This window comes from Plodia interpunctella, chromosome 3 (assembly GCF_027563975.2).
Source record: "Plodia interpunctella isolate USDA-ARS_2022_Savannah chromosome 3, ilPloInte3.2, whole genome shotgun sequence".
NCBI lineage: Eukaryota > Metazoa > Arthropoda > Insecta > Lepidoptera > Pyralidae > Plodia > Plodia interpunctella.
Genome location: NC_071296.1, coordinates 3,600,240 through 3,622,460, shown reverse-complemented (window position 1 = coordinate 3,622,460; position 22,221 = coordinate 3,600,240). Strand labels below are relative to the sequence as shown.

At 35.6% G+C, this 22,221-nt stretch overlaps 3 protein-coding genes across 3 annotated transcripts; 2 read left to right on the top strand and 1 right to left on the bottom strand.

The window, feature by feature from the left end:
• The first annotated feature begins 3,599 nt into the window (after positions 1–3,599).
• On the top strand, positions 3,600–7,326 carry LOC128683838 (putative odorant receptor 85d). Its single transcript, XM_053769828.2, has 4 exons — positions 3,600–3,782; positions 5,025–5,193; positions 5,422–5,633; positions 5,752–7,326. Exons 1-4 carry the CDS (start codon positions 3,647–3,649, stop codon positions 6,375–6,377), a joined length of 1,143 nt encoding a protein of 380 aa, XP_053625803.1. The 5' UTR covers positions 3,600–3,646; the 3' UTR covers positions 6,378–7,326.
• An 873-nt stretch (positions 7,327–8,199) lies between these two features.
• On the top strand, positions 8,200–19,669 carry LOC128683739 (uncharacterized). The gene is made up of 9 exons (XM_053769652.2): positions 8,200–8,449; positions 9,163–9,513; positions 10,544–10,760; positions 12,457–12,620; positions 16,653–16,804; positions 17,110–17,314; positions 18,012–18,212; positions 18,515–18,650; positions 18,759–19,669. Exons 1-9 carry the CDS (start codon positions 8,329–8,331, stop codon positions 18,991–18,993), a joined length of 1,782 nt encoding a protein of 593 aa, XP_053625627.1. The 5' UTR covers positions 8,200–8,328; the 3' UTR covers positions 18,994–19,669.
• A 40-nt stretch (positions 19,670–19,709) lies between these two features.
• Positions 19,710–21,949, bottom strand: LOC128683740 (glandular kallikrein, prostatic-like). The gene is made up of 5 exons (XM_053769653.2): positions 21,686–21,949; positions 21,333–21,553; positions 20,799–20,947; positions 20,388–20,596; positions 19,710–20,080 (listed from the first exon to the last, which is right to left on the bottom strand). The coding sequence occupies exons 1-5, from the start codon at positions 21,741–21,743 to the stop codon at positions 19,728–19,730; spliced, it is 990 nt and encodes a 329-aa protein (XP_053625628.1). The 5' UTR covers positions 21,744–21,949; the 3' UTR covers positions 19,710–19,727.
• Positions 21,950–22,221: the final 272 nt, after the last annotated feature.

Here is a 22,221-nt window from a genome sequence, read left to right as displayed (position 1 = left end):
CTCGATGACATACATTAATTAGTGGATAGCAAGGTTAATGGACAGGCGCACTTATGCGGCGCGTAATGTGTTTTCCGAAGAAGGTGAATAATCTTCATTGTCGCAATAGACAGGTCATAATACAGGATTGTACAGGACAATTGACTGGGCTTGAATCACTCAATTAGGTAGGTACCTGTCTGTTATGCCGGCTATACATTATCAGCGAATTACAGATGGCAAAGTAATTGGCGCACATGGAAATTTGTTTGAGGTTTTTTATTAATTGCAAGGAAAAACTAGCAATATACCTACATCGAAACCGAATGTCGAATTGTTTCGCGATTATTTCGTAAAACTCATTCAGATGCCTTTAGGTGACTTCAATAAATTCTGACATAGGCGTTAGCAATAACAATCATAAGAGAAAATACTTACTTTTAAGGCAATTTTAAAGCCTTGCTTACCTTTTACAATCTGCGCGAGAAGAGAAGCAGCTAGCGCTTTCTACTAACGTCTTTTCTTCGCTCCCAGGCCCGTGAGAGTAAAATCTGTAAACGTAGGTCAGGAATCTATTGGAATTGATAAAAAATACCGAGATATTTTAAGAATTGATAGAAATTTAACCTTGTAATAAATTACCTGTTTTACCTGTATGTTTTTGTTGTTTGTTATCAATTAACCCATGCATCGACTACTAGTACCATCTATCGCCTAAAGGAGAAAATGATAAATAGATGGACGTGTAGTGTACGGTTTCGCAAGGTATGTGTGAGTAGTCTCACGTTTTATCAATAGATGGCTGTGCTGTAGTTATGTGATAAAAAATAATTCACATTTTTTTTTGTTGCGTGACTGTTCCAGTCTCACCCCAAAAAACTATATTGGTAAACTTGGTCTTCTCCAACAAAGTCTCGATAAAATATGACATTTACTGTGATTGGGCGACTGGGACCGCGTTCCCAGTTTACTGCAGTCCTAGTCGCCCAAAAAAATATTATGCTTCGAGAAAGGATGGTACGGCCGTGCCGCTTCTTTTTTTTGCTCGACTTGCGGGGGCACTGCCGTGCCCCCAGATAATGATTGAGAATTGATATAAATTTATTGTGTTTTTACCGGAACAACACAACATTTTAAACGTAGATTAGTAGGTAGGTTAGTAAGTAGGCGAATGATTCCTTACTGATTGACAAAGCGACTTGTGTAGTGACTTAGTACGGCAGCTTTTGCAATGACAAGGATCAGACAGTGTACGAACATAGACACAGCTAGACTTGTGTATTTCAGCTATTTTCATTATTATTGCATTATGTCCTATGGACTATTAGCTTGGGGTAATGCAGCTGAGATAGGAATTTTTTTTGTATTACAGAAAATAGCTATTCGTTTTATTTACGGATTAAAACCTCGAGATTCTCTTCAAATCAATTAATAATAATAAATAATAAATAAATATATTGGGACAAATCACACAGATTGAGCTAGTCCCAAAGTAAGTTCGAGACTTGTGTTATGGGATACTAACTCAACGATACTATATTTTATAATAAATACATATATAAATCAACATCCAAGACCCGGGCCAATCAGAAAAAGACCATTTTCCATCATGACCCGACCGGGGATCGAACCCGGGACCTCTCGGTTCAGTGGCAAGAATCTTACCACTGCGCCACCGAGGTTGTCCTCCTCCTTCTTTAATTAACATCCTCACTGTTGTATCTCAGTATATCTTTGATGTGCTCATTTTTGTCAAATCAAATTTACATTTATATAAAAAATTAAACGAAGTAAATAGTGTAAACACTAGAAATAAGCACAAACTTAGTATGAACAGATTCAGGCTTAAAAAGGTTCGGCGGTCTTTCGTGGGTCAAAGTGTAAAATTATTCAATAAACTCCCTGCAGAGGCTATGAAGTGTATTATAGGAATCGAGTGTGTCATGTTCACTCAAATGGTCAATCTGGTAGTGGCGTCGTGGGCCGGGTCGTGAGGTTCACTCTATTATGTTTGAGCTACGCGATGGCTGACCCATGCGTCAACTCGTGAACGGGTGCTGCCAGAGGGAACTGGTCATCTCGTTTCTCATATATTTTTATGTAAGTTAATTGTGTTTCACATCGATGTATATATATATATATATATATAATAATCAGCACTCGGATCACAATCATAACCTGTTTTGATATACCTTTTGACTATGTACATTATGTACTTTTATAAATTACTAGAAAAAAAACATTGTAAGAAACAATAATAGTAAGCCGATCTGGCATGATAGGGACCAACACTGTTCAAATGAGTTTCTTTCGGCATCTCTTCTCAGCAGTGGTCGTTCCGAAATGCCAGTTGTTTGTAGCTTGTGAGAAATAACTATAAATATAAAAATTGATGAGAAAAAGTGCCTGTGAAGGTCTAATTTCTGAAATGATTTTGAATTTGAATTTTGCGATTTGATTCTATAATGCCGTCTTCACACACTCGTCGAACAGTTTGACAAACTTTAGCGGATTCGGTATACATTGCTGGTTTTTCATTGCGGTAAATAAAAACATTCATACTAACTACACAATGTTCACGCATTAGAGGCGGCATGTGTCTGAGTTCGGCGACTGTGGACCTGGCATTAGATTGAGGTATGTAAGTCAAAATGTAGTAAAGGTATGAAGTAAAGACTCAGAGGAAAGTCTGCATATAATTTTCTCTTCAAAAAATTTTTACTTGAAATTTAAGGATATCAGGAGAAAACAATGATATTAGAAGTAATAAATGATATTATAACCTGTAATTACATGTAGTAGGCGCTTGATTTGAAGGTGTGACTACAAAAGTCGTAATTATGGTGGACCTATACTTTTATTTTAATGACAGCTCGTGGGTACATTATTTGCATTGCCATACTATTATTTAGAAAAATTTAATTATACATAATTCTATAATTTACCTAATCTATGCATTTGCTGTTTGTCTGTTCGTATTAGAAAAAATAACATAAATATTTATCATCTTAGGAATATATAAATGTTCGTAAATGCAAACAGAAACCTTGGACTTGTTTTATTATCCGACTTCAAAAAAAGGAGGAGGTATTTAATTCGTCGTGATCTTTTATTATAAGAATTTTCTTTTTCTATAATTTTCATATGTACTTAAACTTTATATAAATAAATAAACGTCGTCACACAGTCTCATGCTGGCTAAAAATTATCGGCAATTAGTTCGTCAAATTTGGTGGTTACGCACATTGCAGGATTTTCCTTGCGTTAAAAAAAGGACACTTACTAACAACGCAATGTACATTAATTCAAGTCGGCATCACATAATAACAAAGAAACTAATTAGCAACGAAACTTTTCCATAATAGTTGTGATAGTTGGGCCAACTTAAATCGCCAACTAAAATCCCAAAAAATCATTCAAAAATTACATTCATTCCAATTGGATCCAAAGCAAAGATACTTGATCTTACTATTATCTTAGACAATGATAAATCTAAATTTATTTATCATCATACAACAAATATTTGCAATATTACGAACGCGAACGCGTAGGCAGTGTATGTCGCATTTCATTTGTACTTATTAATATGTAATTGCCATAAATTAACGCTGTTAGAACATTTTTCATTCCTTTATCTATCGACCTACTGAGCACAAGAGTCAGAAAAATGTTTAGCAAGATCAAACAGAGGTTGTGTTTAATAAAAAAATGTCTCACTGAAAATACTTGCGAAAATCTATTAAAAATTGTGATGACAGTGCCCAATTTAGCTGGGTTTTCAATTTTAAAGGATAAAGTGGCGGGTTTGTTGTTTTTTGTTTCTTTTTTTTTACATTTTTCAACCTGATTCGTAGTCGTTATTTACAAAAATGACATTTTTGTGTCAAGCTTTTACTGTTGTCAGAGAAATCTTATAGCAATAAATGTGTGACAAAAAAATATGTCCGTGAATTAAACTGGAGCCGAGAGGAGGTCTGGAGCCGTTTCTGGGTGCACCGTCAGGTCGTGCTTATGATTATTACCATTGTCATTTAAACTAAAAGTGTATAAAATTTCAGCTCGATCAGTTGGAGTTATCTGCTTCAAAATTGAGTTGCAAGATTCCATCTGAATAAACATAGGGACATACATAAAGTTAAATAAATGCTTAATTGCAAAAAGTCATGTCAGATGCATTTAGGCGACTTGAACACGCAACAAACAAATTAAATGTGAATTAACACACTCGAAAAGAAAGAAAGAAACTTGATTCTACTATAATATAAATATGTTAAAAAATATAGTACTTACTCATTAAAAAATCAGAAAAAACACGCATCGCATAAAAACGATGTAATTAAGTTATACATACTACTAAAACTTTTAAAATCTAAAAGAACACTCGCAGTATGATTTAGTGAAAATCAGAAGGTAACAGTTGCATAAGTAATTTTACGACACGCTTGCTATGAGCGACTTGGTCGTATTGATTTTACCCTAATGATTTTAGGCAATGCGGCCAAATAGACAAAAAAATAAAAACAGTGTTTTCACCCAAAGTAAGAAACGTCGAGAAGTGAGCACACCAAATATCTATCTATACTTTTGTTATTTGTGCTTAAATGTGCCTGTGGGGTTTTCGCCCTAGAGTAGGGACATTTCCTATTCTGCAGTGGATGTCGTATGAGGTTACTTAAAGATAAAAAGCTTTGGGTAGATAACAATAGCGTTGACGTCAGGAAACATTTATTTTTTTATTATCTGTGGTTTGATGGTCATCAATCTTCGGCCATCTTAGATTTACCAGCCCTAATTTCCCTATTTTAATCATTCTTAATTTTCTGGGGCGATACTATTCTTAAAACTCTCTTAAACTAAAAATAAGCTAACTTTTTCCCAAACTAGAAATATATATTTGTATTTTGTGAAAAAAAGGAAATTAATGGATTGTATGGGGCTGGAACCAGGCTCAGCGGGCCCTTGGCATCGAAGCCTGTAGGAATTCCTACACAATCTCTCTCTCTCTCACCTGTCTCTATTCCACTTCTTCTTATTCTGTATTTTAGTACCATTCTGGATTATCCACATCAGTCTGCTCACGTACGTGTACGGGGTAGGAAGCATCGTATTCCAAACAGTGGATGCCCAGAACGTTGGCGATCTTGTTCAAAACTTCGTCAGTGTGTCCATTCTCTTCTTCACCGGTAACATTAGCTACTGGTTTCTGAGAAAGAGGTTAGTGTTTTAGTGTTCTTTTTTCTTGTCTGAATGCAATATTGTATCCATTAGCACAGACTGTGACTAGATTTTAAGGCTGTCAGCCGTTCTAAAGAAGTTTACCAGTTTAATCATATACTTACTGTTTCTTTGTACTTACATTTAGATTTAGAATAATAGTTAGTTATATTTTATTAAAGATTTTAGATCAAAAATAGGGATCAATTGAATATACACTTTTTCCAGGCCGCTTCTAAAAGAGTTGGTACGGAAGGTGCGCGAGGCCGACCAAATGGCGAGAACAGCGGAATTCTTGTTGGAAAAGCACGAACGTGCCTTGGGCATGATCAAAATCATAATTTTGACGTTTTATTTCCTCAACTGTTCGAATGCTTTATTTGTTTATATTCCTGCCAGGATCGATGTCAGCAGTCAATATAGCATGCGACCTTGTGTTGGTAGGCAATAACAAAATCTTATAAGCGCGCAATACGTGTAAAGATGCGTGCTCACAATTTTTATATATATTAGAGGAAATGCAACGAATTATGTAAGAAATATGTACTTATATTTCAGGAATGCCATTAAATACAAGCATTGGTCGTCATATCTGTCAAACTATTCTACTGGCACAAGAGCTTAGTATCATGACAGTCGTGCTCAATTTCCAAGCTCTTCTAGTGCTTCTGGTAGCTCACACCGCTACCATGTACCAGATGATGGCTGAAGAAATGATCAGTCTGGCAAGTACTGAGGTTATTGACTCCAAGCAACGTCTACCTTTCATGATCAAGCGCCACGTTCTCCTTCTAAGCATCGTCGACAACTTGAAAACGCTTTACAGTGTTCCAATCGGGATTAACTTCTTTGGCAACGCAATTTGCATTTGTTTCTTCTTCTATCTACCGATAAATTCTTGGCTGCCTTTTATGCCAATCTTGGTTTATTGTTTCGTTGTGTTTTTTTTATATAATGTTCTCGGACAAAGGTTGATAAATGCTACGGAAGTGTTCGAGAGAGGAATTTACGCGTGTGGGTGGGAAAGTTTTGAGTTGAAAGAGAGAAGGGCAGTGTACGTGATGCTGCGTCAGGCGCAGAAGCCCGTGGAACTGCTGGCTGCTGATATAGTGCCCGTGAACATCTACACTTTCGCTACTACGCTGCAGGGCATGTTCAAATTCGTTACTGTCGTCAAATTTTAACTTACGAGATTGATCTTGATTACTTTGATCATTCAATTATTATTTGGACTACCACAAAGTAGAATTTAATTAAATATGTTGCAAAAAAAAATGTAGTGCATAGAATCAGTTATATAATTATTACTGCGTATAATATAAAACAAAGTAGCCCACTGCGTCTGTCTGTTTTTAAGCTTTTTTCTTTTAAATCACGCAACGGATTTTGATGAAATTTTCACTGATATTTAGACATTTTTTTCCCAAAGATTTATAGAATCATGCTTAGTTGAACCGGGTTATTAACTAATAAATACCTATAACTGTTTAACAATTAATTAGCTTTCATGTATTTTAGTAGTGTTATTTTAGTAACTTTCAGAATCTAAGTGGAATGAGAGTTAATTTCGTATATCAAGCTGATATTAAAAATTTAGGTATCGATAGTTCACGATAAGCACTATAGTTTTGCTGAAAGCATAGATTTACGCGTTTAGAAAGGATCTCCCCTTGTTATAACTTCTTTCTTGTTAGATTGAAATAAAAAATTGTTTTCTACTTGTTTTTTTTTCTTATTAGATAGTAGATCTTCTCACGTGAATGTGATTAGGTACATCTTTAGCAATAATCTGAATTTAGTGCCTGAAGGTCTTTTTAGAATGTTACCAGCAATTTGTGTGACTGCCGTGCATCTAAAAGAATAAAAAAAGAAAATGTAATAACACAGCCATTAGTGACTGCAACATGTAAAATTGTCCGATTCCATTCATTTTCCGACATTGAGACGGCTGACCTTAACACAAAAACTGACCATAATTATGAAATAGCGCAAGAAGTCTGCAAATTGTTAGGAGACGTTTCCAAATGACCTGTAACAGTGTAGTTTCTCTTTGCACTGTCAAATATGTTGCGTATTGATGTAGTTCAATCGACATGAACCTGTACATTATTATGTACTTGCAGATAAAATTATACAGACAAATGTAAGAACTTATAGAGCATTTAATTACTTTCCTTTCCTCCCATATTCCTCATGGCTAAGTGTCGTTAAGTGGAATGAAACACACAATGACTCAGAGAGCAATATTAATCGAGTGGTTTGCCATTTCACACGCTAGATAATATCAACTTGAGTGCAGGTTTCCTTACAATATTTCCTTCATCGAAATTACATTTTACAACTAAAGAAAAACAATTATTTTATTATATGAACTGAATAATTACGATAGTAAGGAAACCTGCAACTTGATAATGTATCTAAATGTCGTAACATTTAGATCAGTGTGATCTTATGAGTAAAATATTAGATATAATACTCAATAGATATTGGTAGAAGAAAAAAAGCCACTGATTTTTCTTACACAGATAATTATTGAAAACAATAGTAATGAACTTAGAATAAGCAAGTAAAACGATTTATGAAATAAATTAACTCGAGAGAAGAACTTCAAATAAATAGAACGAGACGATTATAAAAAGTAAAAGTATCTTTTTATACATTTTTCAAAACACGTTTACAAAAAAAACTTTTTTTTAAGTCTTGGCCATTGGCCTGGGCTCCATTGAGATAATTCGGGATAAAAATATGTATTCAATCAAAACACATGTATCAAATTTTAAACTACAACATGCGTCGTCGCAACGGAGCGCGACTGAGCAATGGGGCGTGGCTCTTAAAAACTAGATGACGGGCTTTTGTAAGGTTATCAAAAATAGATACTGTATATAATTTAAGCGTATAAATTATTATAGTTTTATCCGAGGGAAACCTGGACGTATCGCTACTCATGAAAGATAACATCTGTTGAGGCGAACGAACCTCGTTCACCACAAAACATCCGAACTAAGATCGCAGTCTCCGTCGAACGTTTCATACGCGTGGTCACGCACCGCGTTATTCACACAGTGAACGGATTATGGAATTCTGAAAAGAAAAAACAAACTTTTATTTAGTGTTGCTCTGTGAATAAAAACAATGAAGCTGGAAGTTTGTTTTCTGTTGATGGTCACAAGCATCAGTAACAATGGTAAAGCATCGTTGGAAAGCTTCGCGCCGGTTAACACACACCTTTTTGAGGATACCACCAAAAGCTCTGGTAAGTGATAGGAAAAAATATATATAGAATCTTAATCACCAATATTATAAATGTAAAATTTTGGATGAATATGTGTGAGAATTTTTGTTACTCAATCGCATGCAGTTTTTACTGGACAGATTTTGATAGCATTTAGTACATTTGCATAAATAGTAACTAAGAATCTATAAGGAAATATAAGGCATTTTGCCATCTGAAATTGCTACGAGAACGAAGCCCAGGGTGCATCTTGGAATTTATCTGAAATCTATTCTCAAATTCTGTAAATATTCTGCCAAAGTTAATTATTAAAGTAATCTAATAGTTCTTGTTAAGTCAACATACTGGTGCAGCATTTACTATACCTAATTCTAAATAAAGTGCTCTCCGGGTTTCATTTAGGGCTGCGACACCAGGACACCCGGGCTCAGCGTTAACTATAAGCTTTAAGGCTAATTTAACATCACATTCGTTATTAGAGAATACGTAGAATGACATGCAGTAGGACGATACCTATCCATGAACACTATTTTTAAAATAAATTATTTATAGACAAATCACACAGTTGAATTAGCCCCAAAGTAAGTACGAGACTCATGTTATGGGATACGGGGTTCGAACCCGGGACCTCCAGAGTAGCAGTCGGGAACGATGCCTATTAAGCCATAGAGGTCGTCGAAGTAGACTGTTGATGAACTAATTCACCTGCGATCACAAATGTACTATATTCGCAGACACATCGTGCTATCGACCTTGCAAATTCAACGTGAAACCGCGGAGATGCCACTACTCATTCGACATTGAACCGACAATTTTACAAAATGGCCGACCTTCAATATCCATCAATGGAATGGCTCCAGGGCCTCCTATAAGTGTCTGCGTTAATGATGTAGTCGTCGTAGAAGTGAAGAATAAGATACCTAATCAAGATATAAGCATACATTGGCACGGTGTAGAGCAGAAGGGAACGCCCTACATGGATGGAGTTCCAATGGTCACGCAGTGTCCTATATCCTACGGAACCACGTACAAATATGCTTTCATTGCTTCTTCACCTGGGACTTACTTTTACCATGCTGATTCAGGTATGCTAGACCATTTTTAATTGAAACCAATAAAAGTAATTAAAATATTTTGTTTAAAGTAATTTTTTGTTTAAAGTAGTTGTATGTTGTCTAAAGTAATTTTTGTAGATTTACCTATACATAATCGACTTGTGCCCATTTATATTTTACTTTAAATTTCATAAAAGTTTTATAAATGTTACTCTCTCTCTTTAAGACTCTTTTTAAGTCAGGCAATATTTATGAATGTATTAAAAACGTGACTAAAATGTATTAAAGATTCACAATGCACTTCACACAAATGTCACGTCTAATAAACGCGACTGATAATATAAATGATGGCATGGCATTGATTTTGATTATTCATTAATCATAGAAAAAAATATTGATGACGGCGTATAGAATTCAAAAAGAGATATCGTTGATAGACGTACAGCTTTTTTCTTTCCTGTATATGATCTTTCGCTTGTTGTGTTTGGATAACTTTCTGCTCTAATAACCACTCTTTATTCATTTATTCATTTAAACTCTTTATTCATTTAACATTCAAACTGTGCATTTGAAACAACAAAATTTACTTTTTTAAGTATTTTTATATTCTATTTATACGATATTGTAGGAATATCAACGGGATTAATTTGTATCTTCCTGTAGTAAGTAGTATTCCTCATACCTAAGGGCCATGATCATTACTTAGAATGAAACACATAACATCTATATTGACAATAATAGCGGTGCTTTACCATTGTTGTCTCCATTTCGCACTTGATGATAAATCATTGACTACAGTGTGGGTTCCCTCATTACGTTTTCTTTTAGCGGAAGCACCTGTGGATCAATGATGAACCACACATGAGTCAGATTGAACCCATGGATTGGACACGAATAGAAAGCAAACCTAATTTTCAACAGACTTATCAGTATTAAACTACTTTATTTTATGCGTCTGTGACCGTGATTGTTAAGCCTATACCGTTGATAACTATTACAATTTACACCTTAATATAGTTTTATATTAAGGTGTAAATTGTAAGTAATACTGTCTTTTTAGTGGCTCATCAGACGGATGGTGTCTATGGCACCTTGGCTGTTATCCAGCCGCAGCCATTGGAACCTCATTCAGCCTTATACGACTATGACAGGAGCAATGAGAATACTATAATGATAGCAGCTAAATTCCCTGAGCTGCTCACCGGGAATCTTGAAGATGTGGTCCGGAAAGGACCAACCAATCTAGTCATTAACGAGGATGAAGAAGATAGTTTTAAGTAAGTTACACATAATTTTGAGTCAGTTTTGGATAGGCAGGTAGTATACATTAATTTGTGAATTATTGTTTTCGTTGAAAGCAAAAAAGCATGTCATTAGTCTGAGAACAATCGAAAACTTGCTTCAATGTCAGTTACGGTTACCATGGTGTCTAGCCACAGTGCTTAGGAGCTCTGGACTTTCTTTCCTGGTTTTGTGGTCTCCAGCATCCTTATTTGTCCGACAATTGCATATATATATATAATACTAGCTTTTGCCCGCGGCTTCGCCCGCGTGAATTTCATAGCAAAATCTCAGTATTTTTTTTATCGGGTACTCTGTAAGACTGGTAAACATATATGATTCAAATTCGCATTTTTTCTCATCTTTAGTTAATTTTTTTGTTTCCTGCTGTGTGTCTCGTCCAGTAAACTTGTCCAATCCCGCTTCCTTCTATGTAATGTAAAGTAGATATCCCGTACCGTTTCCTACATATTGTGCCATCATGTTTTTTGCAATGTGTCCCGTCCTGTTTCCCACTACGTGTCTCCTTCCTATTTCCCGCTCCTACTCTCACTCCCGCTTTCTGCAACGCGTGCCGTCCCAATTTCCATGACGTTTTATGTCCCGGTTTTTTATTAACCACAAACGTAAATTAAACATTTTTTGTATTTACTATTACTGTTATTTACTACAAAAAGTAAGTGTGCCAATTTTCAGCTATTTATCTTGAAAAGTCCCATACAATCTTTCACCCACCTTATGAAGGGGTTGAGGGTTAATTTTCAGAAAAATCTGAAACACGTATTCATTACTTTGTTGTAAAAAACCAAAATTCAAATTTTCAAGTCACTTAACTACGGTGTAACTTCAACGGTGTAGAACTTTCATATTTACAGTTTTTCACCCCTTTCACCCCCTTCGGAGTAGAATTTCCAAAAATCTTCTCTTGGTGCTCACCTACACTCACCTACATGCCAAATTTCAGCTTCCCGCCCAGCAGTTTTTTGGGTGTATGCTGTCTGTCAGTCAGTCAGTCACGGAGTTTTATACTGATATATTGATTACATTATATCTATATCAGACTTTAATCGATAAAAACAATTTGTTTATATTCTGTTTACACCTTTCTACAATTTTTTTAAGTAAATCGGTTCCGTGGATTGTTATTTTAATTTTCCTACAGGATCCCCTCATTTTCCCCGGGATTCTAAGGTATTTTTGATTCATAATTAGTTTTTCAATTATCCTACGGGAACCTGACTAATTACCGAGATGAAATGTATCTAAGATGTTAACCCGGTATATAAGGTACCTACATACCAAATTTCAAGCAAATCGGTCCAGTAGATTTCGAGTGATGCGCGTTCAGACAGACACACAGACAAAAATTTCCAAAACTATATTTTCGTCATCTATATCAGTAACTAAGTATATTCCATGAAGAATTTTAAAAAAATATCCAATGTACAAATTTGGCCTTTCTTCAATTTTATTATATGTATTGATATCCTTGACGTCTCTTTGGGATTACTCCGTATGCTAAGACTAGGTGGAAGCAGCATGGCCAGACACTTATTTTGTTTCCTACATAAATTGTCGGGTTTTTAACTTAATTGTTGTTTTATTTTGTTTATAAATGTTCTGATAAATGAACGCCTTATATACGAAATATTTATTTCTTTCTGGATTTTTGAGTGCAACTTGTATTTGCAGGTTATTCGTGATGCCCGGCTTCGCGTACAGACTGCGACTGATCAACGCAATAGCTATCGAATGTCCCGTAACGGTCAGCGTTGACCAACACGAGCTACTAGTGATTGCGACCGACGGGAAACCTGTCAAACCACTGGCAGCTAGAACCGTGCAGTTGTATCCAGGTAATAATTAATTAGAAGTTAGATAATATAATAATTGAACTAGATGTTAGAAACTAGCGACTCTCTCCTGTTTCGTACGTGACCGCACCTAAGAACAATGCGAAAGAGGTTGTCTGAATGGAACTAAAAACTAAAATCCCATAGTGTCGTAATTATTATCATCATCATGGCTGGCTAAGGAGTATAGGCCATGCATGATCCACCATGCAGGCAAATTGTGGATTGGCAGGACTTTACCGAAATTTATTCGTAGTATTCTTGACTTTTTCAGCTAGTTGACTAAATTGTTCAAATGCTTGATTCCCTTCAGATTTTTTGAACAACCCATGACATCTCACTCTCGCTTTTGCGTATTTTTTATGCTTTCACGCGTAAGTGATACAAAAACAGTTACCATTAATGAGTGTAAAAGTATTACAATTATCACAAGTAACTTATTTTTACAATATTTAAATAGGTAGATACTGACCTTAATTATACCCTTTCCTCCCCCAAATCTGACTAGACAACTATATCACATATCATTTAGTATTATACATATATAGTCAATGAGAAATGTGTTTCTGATGGCTGGATTTTTTATATAAAGAATTATAATAAGAATCCGTGAGAAAATTCATACAACAACAAACACACTTCTGACCTATTTCGTAATAAAAAAAGACGAAGTTATGAAATAAATTACGTCACTTTTCTTCCTCGTTGCACCTCTTATTATTGCAACAAGCTTCCCGATAATTTTCCGATAAAATGTTTACGTGAACGTAAAAGGAAAATAAATAATTAGGAAAATATCGATCTATACTTCATGTATTACGACATTATGTTTACATCACTGTACATCGATATCTTCCTGTATTCATCTCACTATATGTCTACTTATTTAGGTTACTTAGTTCGTACTTACCTATCACGCTTTCGAACAAGCAATTGTTATTTTTTTTAGTGTGTTACTAACATTGGTGTCAGATTTATTCAATTCGCTCAATGGCATTTGACATGACGTTTTCGACTACCTACCACGTCCAGTGACAACTAATCGCGTATGCACTTGTGAACTTGAAACTGTCAACCGGTGTGCAGGTTTCTTCAGAATGTTTTCGTTCACCAGAAGTAGACTCATAGTTTTCGTAGACCACCACTGGTCTACGAAAACTATGAGTCAGATTTTAGATGATCTATAGCGTACACCCTACGGTGTGGGCATCTTAGCCTATATCAAGAAATGAAACAAATTGATCTTATTAAAATTATCCAAACATAAAACTTTAAAACCTTATCTCAACAACGTCAGCTATTAATTGAAATTATATAATTTTCCGGAACAAAAGTCTTAACTATTAGAGAAACCACACTTTAGACCGCTGATAAAAATTAACAAGATTGCGACATCGTGACACAATTTAGAGTCAATCTGTATGGAATTTATATCGAGATATACAGCCAAGCCTCGAAGATAGTGAAAGTACGGAGAAAGTGATACGGCGGCGATCCTATGCTTAATGGTAGATGGTCTTGTCCAACTCCCAAGTTGTCTGAAACGAAATGAAAGTGCAACTTGCTGCGGTTTTAATCTCATCTCAGACCCATGATTGGGTTTGTTATGAAATAGTAAAACATTATCCTTATTACACAGCATAGCCAGTAATAACTCCGTTTACATGCTAACTTCGCGGCTTGCGATGTTATAATCCCGGTTTTGTGTAAATTATAAAATACTAGCTGGGCCCCGGGGCTTCGGATTTTCGGAATAATAAGTGCCCTATGTGTTTTTCCAGGTTATTTCCTACCCGTGTACCAAATTTTATAACAATCGGTCCAGTAGATAATGCGTGAAGAGGTAACAAACAAACAAACTTACCTTCGCATTTATAATATTAGTTGTGACTGAGTTGAGGAATTTCCGGTATGACTACGGGAAATGGTTTTATTATCTTATACCACTTTTTACATCAAATTGTTGAATGGTTCTAATAATAATTATGCAATACTACTGAAACTAAAATATTCCATGTGGTAAGTACTTATGTAAAGTGAGCCAGCTGTATGTGATGGAATAAGTTTTGAATAGATAGAGCAAAGCAATGATTGCTTTGTTGTTGTTCCTATAACAAATTAGTTTTCAATTTCTCTTTTTAATAACAAAGAAATATAAACTTTCAAAGAACTGAAATTGAAAGTGTGATTGGTGAAAATTTTACGCAGTCATCAAAACATTGTTAAATTAAAAAGCGCAGTATTTTAATCAGATCACAATATCGTGAAATACAACACAAAACCATTAATTAGTACGAGGGTGTACTCGATATCGCCAAATCTCCTTTTTATGTAAAAACAATGGTTTTCGAGATTTTGAAATTTTTTATTACGTTATGATTGGATTGAGATGAATCGAAAATATATCCACGCGATTACAGAACATAACCGAGTAACAAGCTTTTCTTTAGTTTCACCCGTCCCGTCTATATGTAATTCAATCTTGCTTTCCCCTATCATGACATCGTCGCCATGATAATGCATATTATGCATATATAAAAATTGTTATAAACATAATCATAATTAGGTTATATTAAGGTAAAAATTATCGGATGGTGCTGCCAGCTCCCAACGAGGGAACTCCTCAACGGTGGACTGCACAAGATCTCTCTGACGACGATAAAAGTATGTGTCAAAAATGAAAATTTTGTAATAACTTTTTTCGTTTTTGCCGTTTTTGCACACATAAGTTCGTTTTCGGTCAATTTCTTCAAAGAAACCAGTGAGAGGAGAAAGCCGAGATCTCAATGTGTTACTCCGAGACGGCCAAGTTTAAGGTCAAGTGGAACTGGTTTGTTTGTTCGCATTCACTTTCTTCTGCCATACTTACTTATTTTTAGATTAGATATTTAAAATTAATAGTGTTATTAAATATTTATTAAATTGGTAGGAAAGTTCTGATAACCATAACTTTATGAGGCATATTAGAAAGAATTAAAATTAAAACGAAGTGTAATAGAAAGAGTTACTTACTGTTATAATGTTACTATCATGACTCACGATAAAGTTTTCTAAACCGAAGAAAAAAAAGTACTATGCTAATATATTTTGGCATTATTCGATTTTTTACTTTTCTGAATGTTACCATTATGCATTTCAATGCATAATGGTAACATTTAATTAATTATCAATTATAAAATCTACAATGCATTATAACGTCCATGCATTTCAGCTTAATATTGTGAAATACAAACAGTATAAAAACCGATTTCACAAGTCCTGAGACTAACGAAATGTTATGGACTGCGCACGAGTTAATTACGTGAAATGAGTTAAAATGTAAGGTCCATATTTATCTTCAATCCGCAGAGTATACAAACATACCTATTAACTTACCAACATTCGTTATGTAGGCTACACACTATCGCCGAACTCGGACCGATGCCGACGCGAATGCTTTTATTTACCGAACGTTGCGTAGTTTGTATGAGTCCTTTTATTTACCGCAATGAAAAATCAGCAATGTATGCCGAATCCGAAATGTTTGGCGAACAGTTCAGCGATTATGTATATATCCTGCATTATATCTCTACAATGCCCTCTGTCGCTGTCTCAATCCTTTAAACTTAAAAGTTCATGACCGATCTCTGACTCTGATATTGCATGTAGATATATAAGTTCATAATAAGTATATAGCTGCTTCTTTGGTCCGGGTTTTTCACAGTTGACAGAACCGACGCGATTATAACGAGCATTGCGTAATTTGTATGAGACCTTTTATTTATCGCAATGAGAAACCAGCAATGTTTGCTAAATTCGTTATATGTTGCACAAGCGTAAAAATAACCTTAAAATTTTAAGGATTCGGTTAAATTTTACAATCACATTTTGGAATTGCTATTGTAGGCTTAACAGCTACCTAAGCTTTGTGTCTCTTAGTCGCCTCATACAACATCCACACACCACGGCAAACACGTCGCTGCTGACTTTTCAACTATTTAAATATTTTAATCGTGGAGTTAGCGTTTGTTCTGTAAAATGATTTCTCAATTCCAGGCGAGCGGATGGACGTGGTGGTGCGCGCGACACAGGAAGTTGGTGGTTATTGGATAAACGTTAGGAGTACCGGCGCCTGCGCAGGTCTTAGTGCACGTAGCATGATGATCTACTCGGGATTCAACTACACAGCCATGCTGCATAATGGACAGGTAGCTTTTATTTCTTCAGGCGAAACGTATTGAACGATTTATTAAAATACCAGACTTATTGGCGATTTATTCTTTATGAGTAATTTTTTTTGTAAATTTCCAATATATATTTCACTTTTAATCGACTTCAAAAGAAGGAGGAAGAGGTTTTCAATTCATCGCAATTTTCTATTATTGTTTTTTATGTATGTTACTCGATTACGCGAAGACTGCTGGACTGATATGAAACATTTTTTTAAAATAACAACAATCTTATAGAATGTTCAAGAAGAACCATTTGATAACGTGAAAACTACTATTTCCAGAATGACGTCGCACCAGACGTAGACCAGTCATCTCCTGTCAGCGGTCACCAACTGGAGTCGCTTCTGGACACGTCAACGCACCAGAAAGTGACTCCGGTATACCTGGGCATCGACAGAAATGTCATCAAGTTTAAGGACACAGACAATGAATTCCGTTATATCAGTGATGCTATCCCAAAAAAACCTTTCTATCCTGCTTCGTTGTGTAAGTGTCAAATCAATTTTATATTTGTTAGGGTAGGTTGCACCAGTCAAATTGGACTTTAATCGGCGCTCAGCAGACATTTTAATGGCGTACTTCAAGACGTGCGTTTGAAACGAAACGACGTACGTTTTTCCGCGCAGTTTTAAGTTAACGTCAAAGTTGATACGCACCGCTAGAACGGCTTTTGATTTAAACTAACGAGCGGTGCTGTCTTCTGAACATTTAATACCTTCTTCTTCATAGTCGTATTCCTCATGGCTGAGAGTAGTGGTCATTATGTGAAATTAAACACACATAACAACTTTCTTAGCATTAGTAATGGAGTGGTTTGCCATTGCCTTTTTCATTTCACACACAAGTTAATAATCAACTAGTGTGCAGGTTTCCTCACGATGTTTTCCTTCAAATTGGTAGTCAAATTGGTATACAAACTCATGTGGCATGAGTAGGATTCGAACCTGGGATCTTTCGATCCACAGGCGAGCGTCTTAAGCATTACACCACCACCGCTTCAATTTAATACCTGATCTATTATTACCCTAATTTAATACCTAATCTAATCGAAATTTCAGAGTTGAAAATATATACATTTCTGATAATATGAAACTTAACTTAACTTAACTGGATTATAGATGTATGACATGGATGGTAGATTGATGCGGAAAGATTTTCTAAATCTATATATTTACAATTTCAGCGCTCCAGGAAACTGGCGTGGTACAAATCAACGGCAAGAACTTCCTCTACCCCAACTTTCCCATTCTCCTGAAACCACAAGGCGTGAAGGCAGACTCCGTGTGTTACGTGGGACAGGAGTCCAAGCACAAGGACCCTCAGTGCTTGCAAATCGTGAAGGCAGTCGAAGGAGAACTGCTGGAGATTGCGCTTGTGAATGAAGGTATGTATGTTTGTTGCACATCTTTACAGAGGATATAATAAGTCAACGCATCATTATAATAGATTAAAATTAAAGCTAAGCGTTATTAATCAGTTCACCTTTTCATTAATGTAATAAATTTATTGTAGTAGATAGGCATAAAGCATCAGATCCCAAGGCACGCATTCCTACTTTTTGTTCTTCACATAAAAACAACAATTATTAGCGTATAACATTTTATTTGTTGCGTTAAATAAACATTTGACTGATAATGTTGATCAGTCAAATTTTTGTTTTTTCTGATAAAATAATTCCTATTTCAGGTTTTGGAAGTAACGACTCGTACACTTTCCACCTGCACGGATACAGCATGCTAGTAGTAGCTACGGGCCAGAATGCTGACAAACCACTTTCTAATGAGGAGTTCCACAAGCTTGACGCAGATCAGAAGATCAACAGGTTGGTAAAATGTAATTTTAATCTTTAACAATATATAAATTAGCTTACTAAAATATAAAAACAGGATACGATTACGTATTGACCAATAAAGTTTAATGTATATTTCAGAAATTTGATAAACCCACCTATCAAGGACACAGTTGTGGTACCCAATAAAGGCTACACTATCATCCGCGTGAGGATCGACAAACCAGGCAGTTGGATGCTGGAGTGTCGCTCCTGTGGACAGTCGTCTATACCTGCAGCTGTGCTCATCCACGTTCCACAGACCTTACCGAAAACCATCACCCACTTACTCTCCAAATGCGGGAGCTATAGGCCTCCAGACGTCTTATTGAATTAAGTTTAGTTGAGACTGATAGAAGTAATTATAGGCTAATTTATTCTCAGTGGTATTACTACTAAATAAATATGTTTTTGAGTCTGTTGTGATGGAATTTTTTTTAATAAAAATTTCCATCACAACATATATATGAAACTAATTTAGTAAGACTACTGGGAATCCTTTAAAATGCTGGGTCAAACGATTGTATCTTGTATCAGCATCCTGGATTAGCGTTATTGCCCTGCTAGATATTGTTCATGTTAAGTATATTATACCTGTGCCCGAAAACGATTGAACGTGCCTCGAAAATATGTTCGATTCTATTGGTTCTAATATCACCTATTGGTGAATTGGTGAATGTGTGGCTTATTACTTGACTGGGGAAAGGCGGGAAATCGGAAGCAGCCAGGACTATAGTCTACAATAAGATACAATCCAAAACACGCAGGAGGTCAGCATATACTAAGTATAATATATTATAAACAATGACGACCGTCAGTCTAAAAGGCCGTCAGTATAATTTCTTTTTAATGAACAAGTTAATCTTGTAGTTAAATCATTAACAAAGATGATGGATATTTGAATATGACAATATTTAGTTAATAACAATAAATATAATCATAAGCATGTAACTGTACCTATTAGAATAAATTTAATGTTATGATACTCATTATTGTAATAAATCTATGTAAAATATGGCATTTCTTTTTTGTTGTCTTCTAAATTATCGAAATCGAATATAAAAAAGTAATTTATATTTTCAATTGAGTATTTACCATTATGAAATCCATGTTATGTGTAACATTCGTAAAAACTGTAGGAGCTCCGACTTCGCCACAAGGTGTTACGCCCCATGACACTACTCCTAATAAAACTGGCACATATTCAATATTATCTTCTTTATCTGTGATTTCTTCTAAAGCATTATCATCGTCAGATGTGTTGGCCGATTTCAATGTTGGAACATATTCAACGAGAGGACCCCCAGAATCTCCATTGCATGCAGCTATGCCACCGGTTATGGGCCCAGTGCAAATGTTAGCGTCTTCTACCAGAGGATTGATTTCACCATAATCTAGTAGGTCATTGACAGCGTTGTAACATTCTACGAAAGAAAAAAAATGTTAAGAAAAGGTCAGATAAAAATTAAAATATAAAATGTATTTAGAATTGAAATTATATTTTGAGAATCAAAAATTAAATAAATATCTACTCTTGGTCGTGATTATGGGTTCGTCTTTTTGGGCTGGTTGCTGCTCTTAAATTAATTAAATATATAAAAGATAAAACATTAATCTTATGCAAAAATATGTTTCTTTACAGAAAGATATTCAGAATTGTTGAAGAACTAAATCAAATCGTAACGGGTTTGGATACATCTCTGCTTCTAAAATATTATGAGTTAAACTTACTTTTATGAGGAATATATTCCTGGTTGACCTCTTGCAGTTTGCTAGGCAATGCTGGGAAGAACCAAGTGGTCTTCAGCTCTCCCCAACCTATGAGAGTAAGTGATGGGTGTACTATTGAGTCTGTGGGTAGATGTATGGGCTGAATGTCTTTGGTGAACTGAAACGGTTGTTTTGTTCTGACTAGTCCTATATCATGTGGGCCAATATCTCTGGAAATTTATAATATTTTTTGTGATTATACAATATAAAGATTTAACTTCGCTATCATACAAAAGAATGAGTCTAGCGAGTGATGAATGTGGCGAGTGATATGTGTGGCTATTATAAACATAAATAATTTTTCAGAATAGCGAAATAATCAAGAAGCGAAGCCATGGTAATCATGTAAAGTCACCTTAACATTTCTCTTACCCATTATACAGTGGATGTGGTATTCGTTCGGCGACCCTTATTATCTGGGCAGTTTTTTCAGGAAAGAATGCGTCGTGAGCACCAGCTACTGCATCTATACCGAAGAGGTATATCACCCAACTTTTTATACAGTGACCTGCAGTTAAAACCTGAAGAAAGGTTGATTTAGAGCAAAATAATTGTACGAGCTCTATTCGAAAATTGAATTAGTTTCAACATGTAACATGTAACATGTAAATTCTAATTTTGAGTACCTACCACAACCACTTGCTCTGTCCTTTTCGCGACATACGTATAGTTTGCGCGTACGTAACTCTTTATTATCATACATCCAGGGCTACTTTGTTATTCGATATCAGTCCCACTCTCTGTCGAAGGTTTCCTAAACATAATGCAGCGAACCAATCACAATATGGTACCAAACGGCAGCGTTTGTTGCGTCTTACTTCGAAACCTTTTGACGGTCGATATCGAACAGCAAAGTCGCACAACTGCCTCGGGAGTCTTTGAGAATATAACCACGAAACTGCTTACCCAACTGTCACTAATCAAGGCTCCGCCACAGTAATGTACGCGCACCCACAGGACTCGAAGCTGAAGAGACACCATGTACGGGTGGCTGTGAGCTTCAGCCTCGTGGCCTCCGATAATCCTACCAACTCCCATGTTGGCGCGGACTGGGGAACTTGTAACGTCATGCCGTCCTATAAGTCTTGACATACCCATTCTTCCTATGTTTGCATGATTTGTACTCGCTGTTCCGTTAAAGCATAATTTATTATTTTCACTACCACTGGTGTTGAATTTTAAGTAACGTTAAGCAATGTATTTTACCATCTATTGTACTTATATGCTAGTATAAACTACTCATAAAACATAAAACTTACCAGTAAGTAATATACAGCATTGCGTAATTATAACCAATAATGTTCCCTTAAATTTCATTTTAAAACTAAACGTGAATGAAATAGCGATTAGGATTTGGGATGGCGGGAACTTATTTAAAACATATTCTTATCTTTTTTACACGCATGTTTTCAGGAGTGCTCAACCAAAAGTAAGATACATACATGACTGAGAAAATGTGGGTAATTATTGTAGGGATTCATTATTACACTCAGATACTGTTTCACGTCATTGTCCACTCGCAAAACATGTAAGCTACGTTAGTGAGATTAGAACTTGTAGTTCAAAGTAACACTAATTTAAGTAGGTACTTAAAGTACTTTAAGTACATCTATAAATACTAGCTGTTGCCTGCGGCTCCGCCCTCAGTGAAATGTAGCCGCTAGTGGCTACATAGCGTAACTGCCTAGCTATGTTGCCATGAATCTTGAGAGCTGAGTGCACCAAATAAGTCATGCATTATTCGAAATATCTTATTCGAAATTGAGTAGCAAGATTCCACTCGAACAAACATCTA

Coding starts and splice junctions, on each gene's coding strand:
- LOC128683838 (XM_053769828.2), top strand. CDS start 3,647: ATGTTTAGCAAGATCAAACAGAGGTTGTGTTTAATAAAAAAATGTCTC. Junction 5,194..5,421: donor TACTGGTTTCTGAGAAAGAG/GTTAGTGTTTTA, acceptor CACTTTTTCCAG/GCCGCTTCTAAAAGAGTTGG. Junction 5,634..5,751: donor TAGCATGCGACCTTGTGTTG/GTAGGCAATAAC, acceptor CTTATATTTCAG/GAATGCCATTAAATACAAGC.
- LOC128683739 (XM_053769652.2), top strand. CDS start 8,329: ATGAAGCTGGAAGTTTGTTTTCTGTTGATGGTCACAAGCATCAGTAAC. Junction 17,315..18,011: donor TTTCTATCCTGCTTCGTTGT/GTAAGTGTCAAA, acceptor TTACAATTTCAG/CGCTCCAGGAAACTGGCGTG. Junction 18,213..18,514: donor GATTGCGCTTGTGAATGAAG/GTATGTATGTTT, acceptor TTCCTATTTCAG/GTTTTGGAAGTAACGACTCG.
- LOC128683740 (XM_053769653.2), bottom strand. CDS start 21,743: ATGAAATTTAAGGGAACATTATTGGTTATAATTACGCAATGCTGTATA. Junction 21,554..21,685: donor ATGCTGTATATTACTTACTG/GTAAGTTTTATG, acceptor TTAACGGAACAG/CGAGTACAAATCATGCAAAC. Junction 20,597..20,798: donor CCACATCCACTGTATAATGG/GTAAGAGAAATG, acceptor ATAAATTTCCAG/AGATATTGGCCCACATGATA.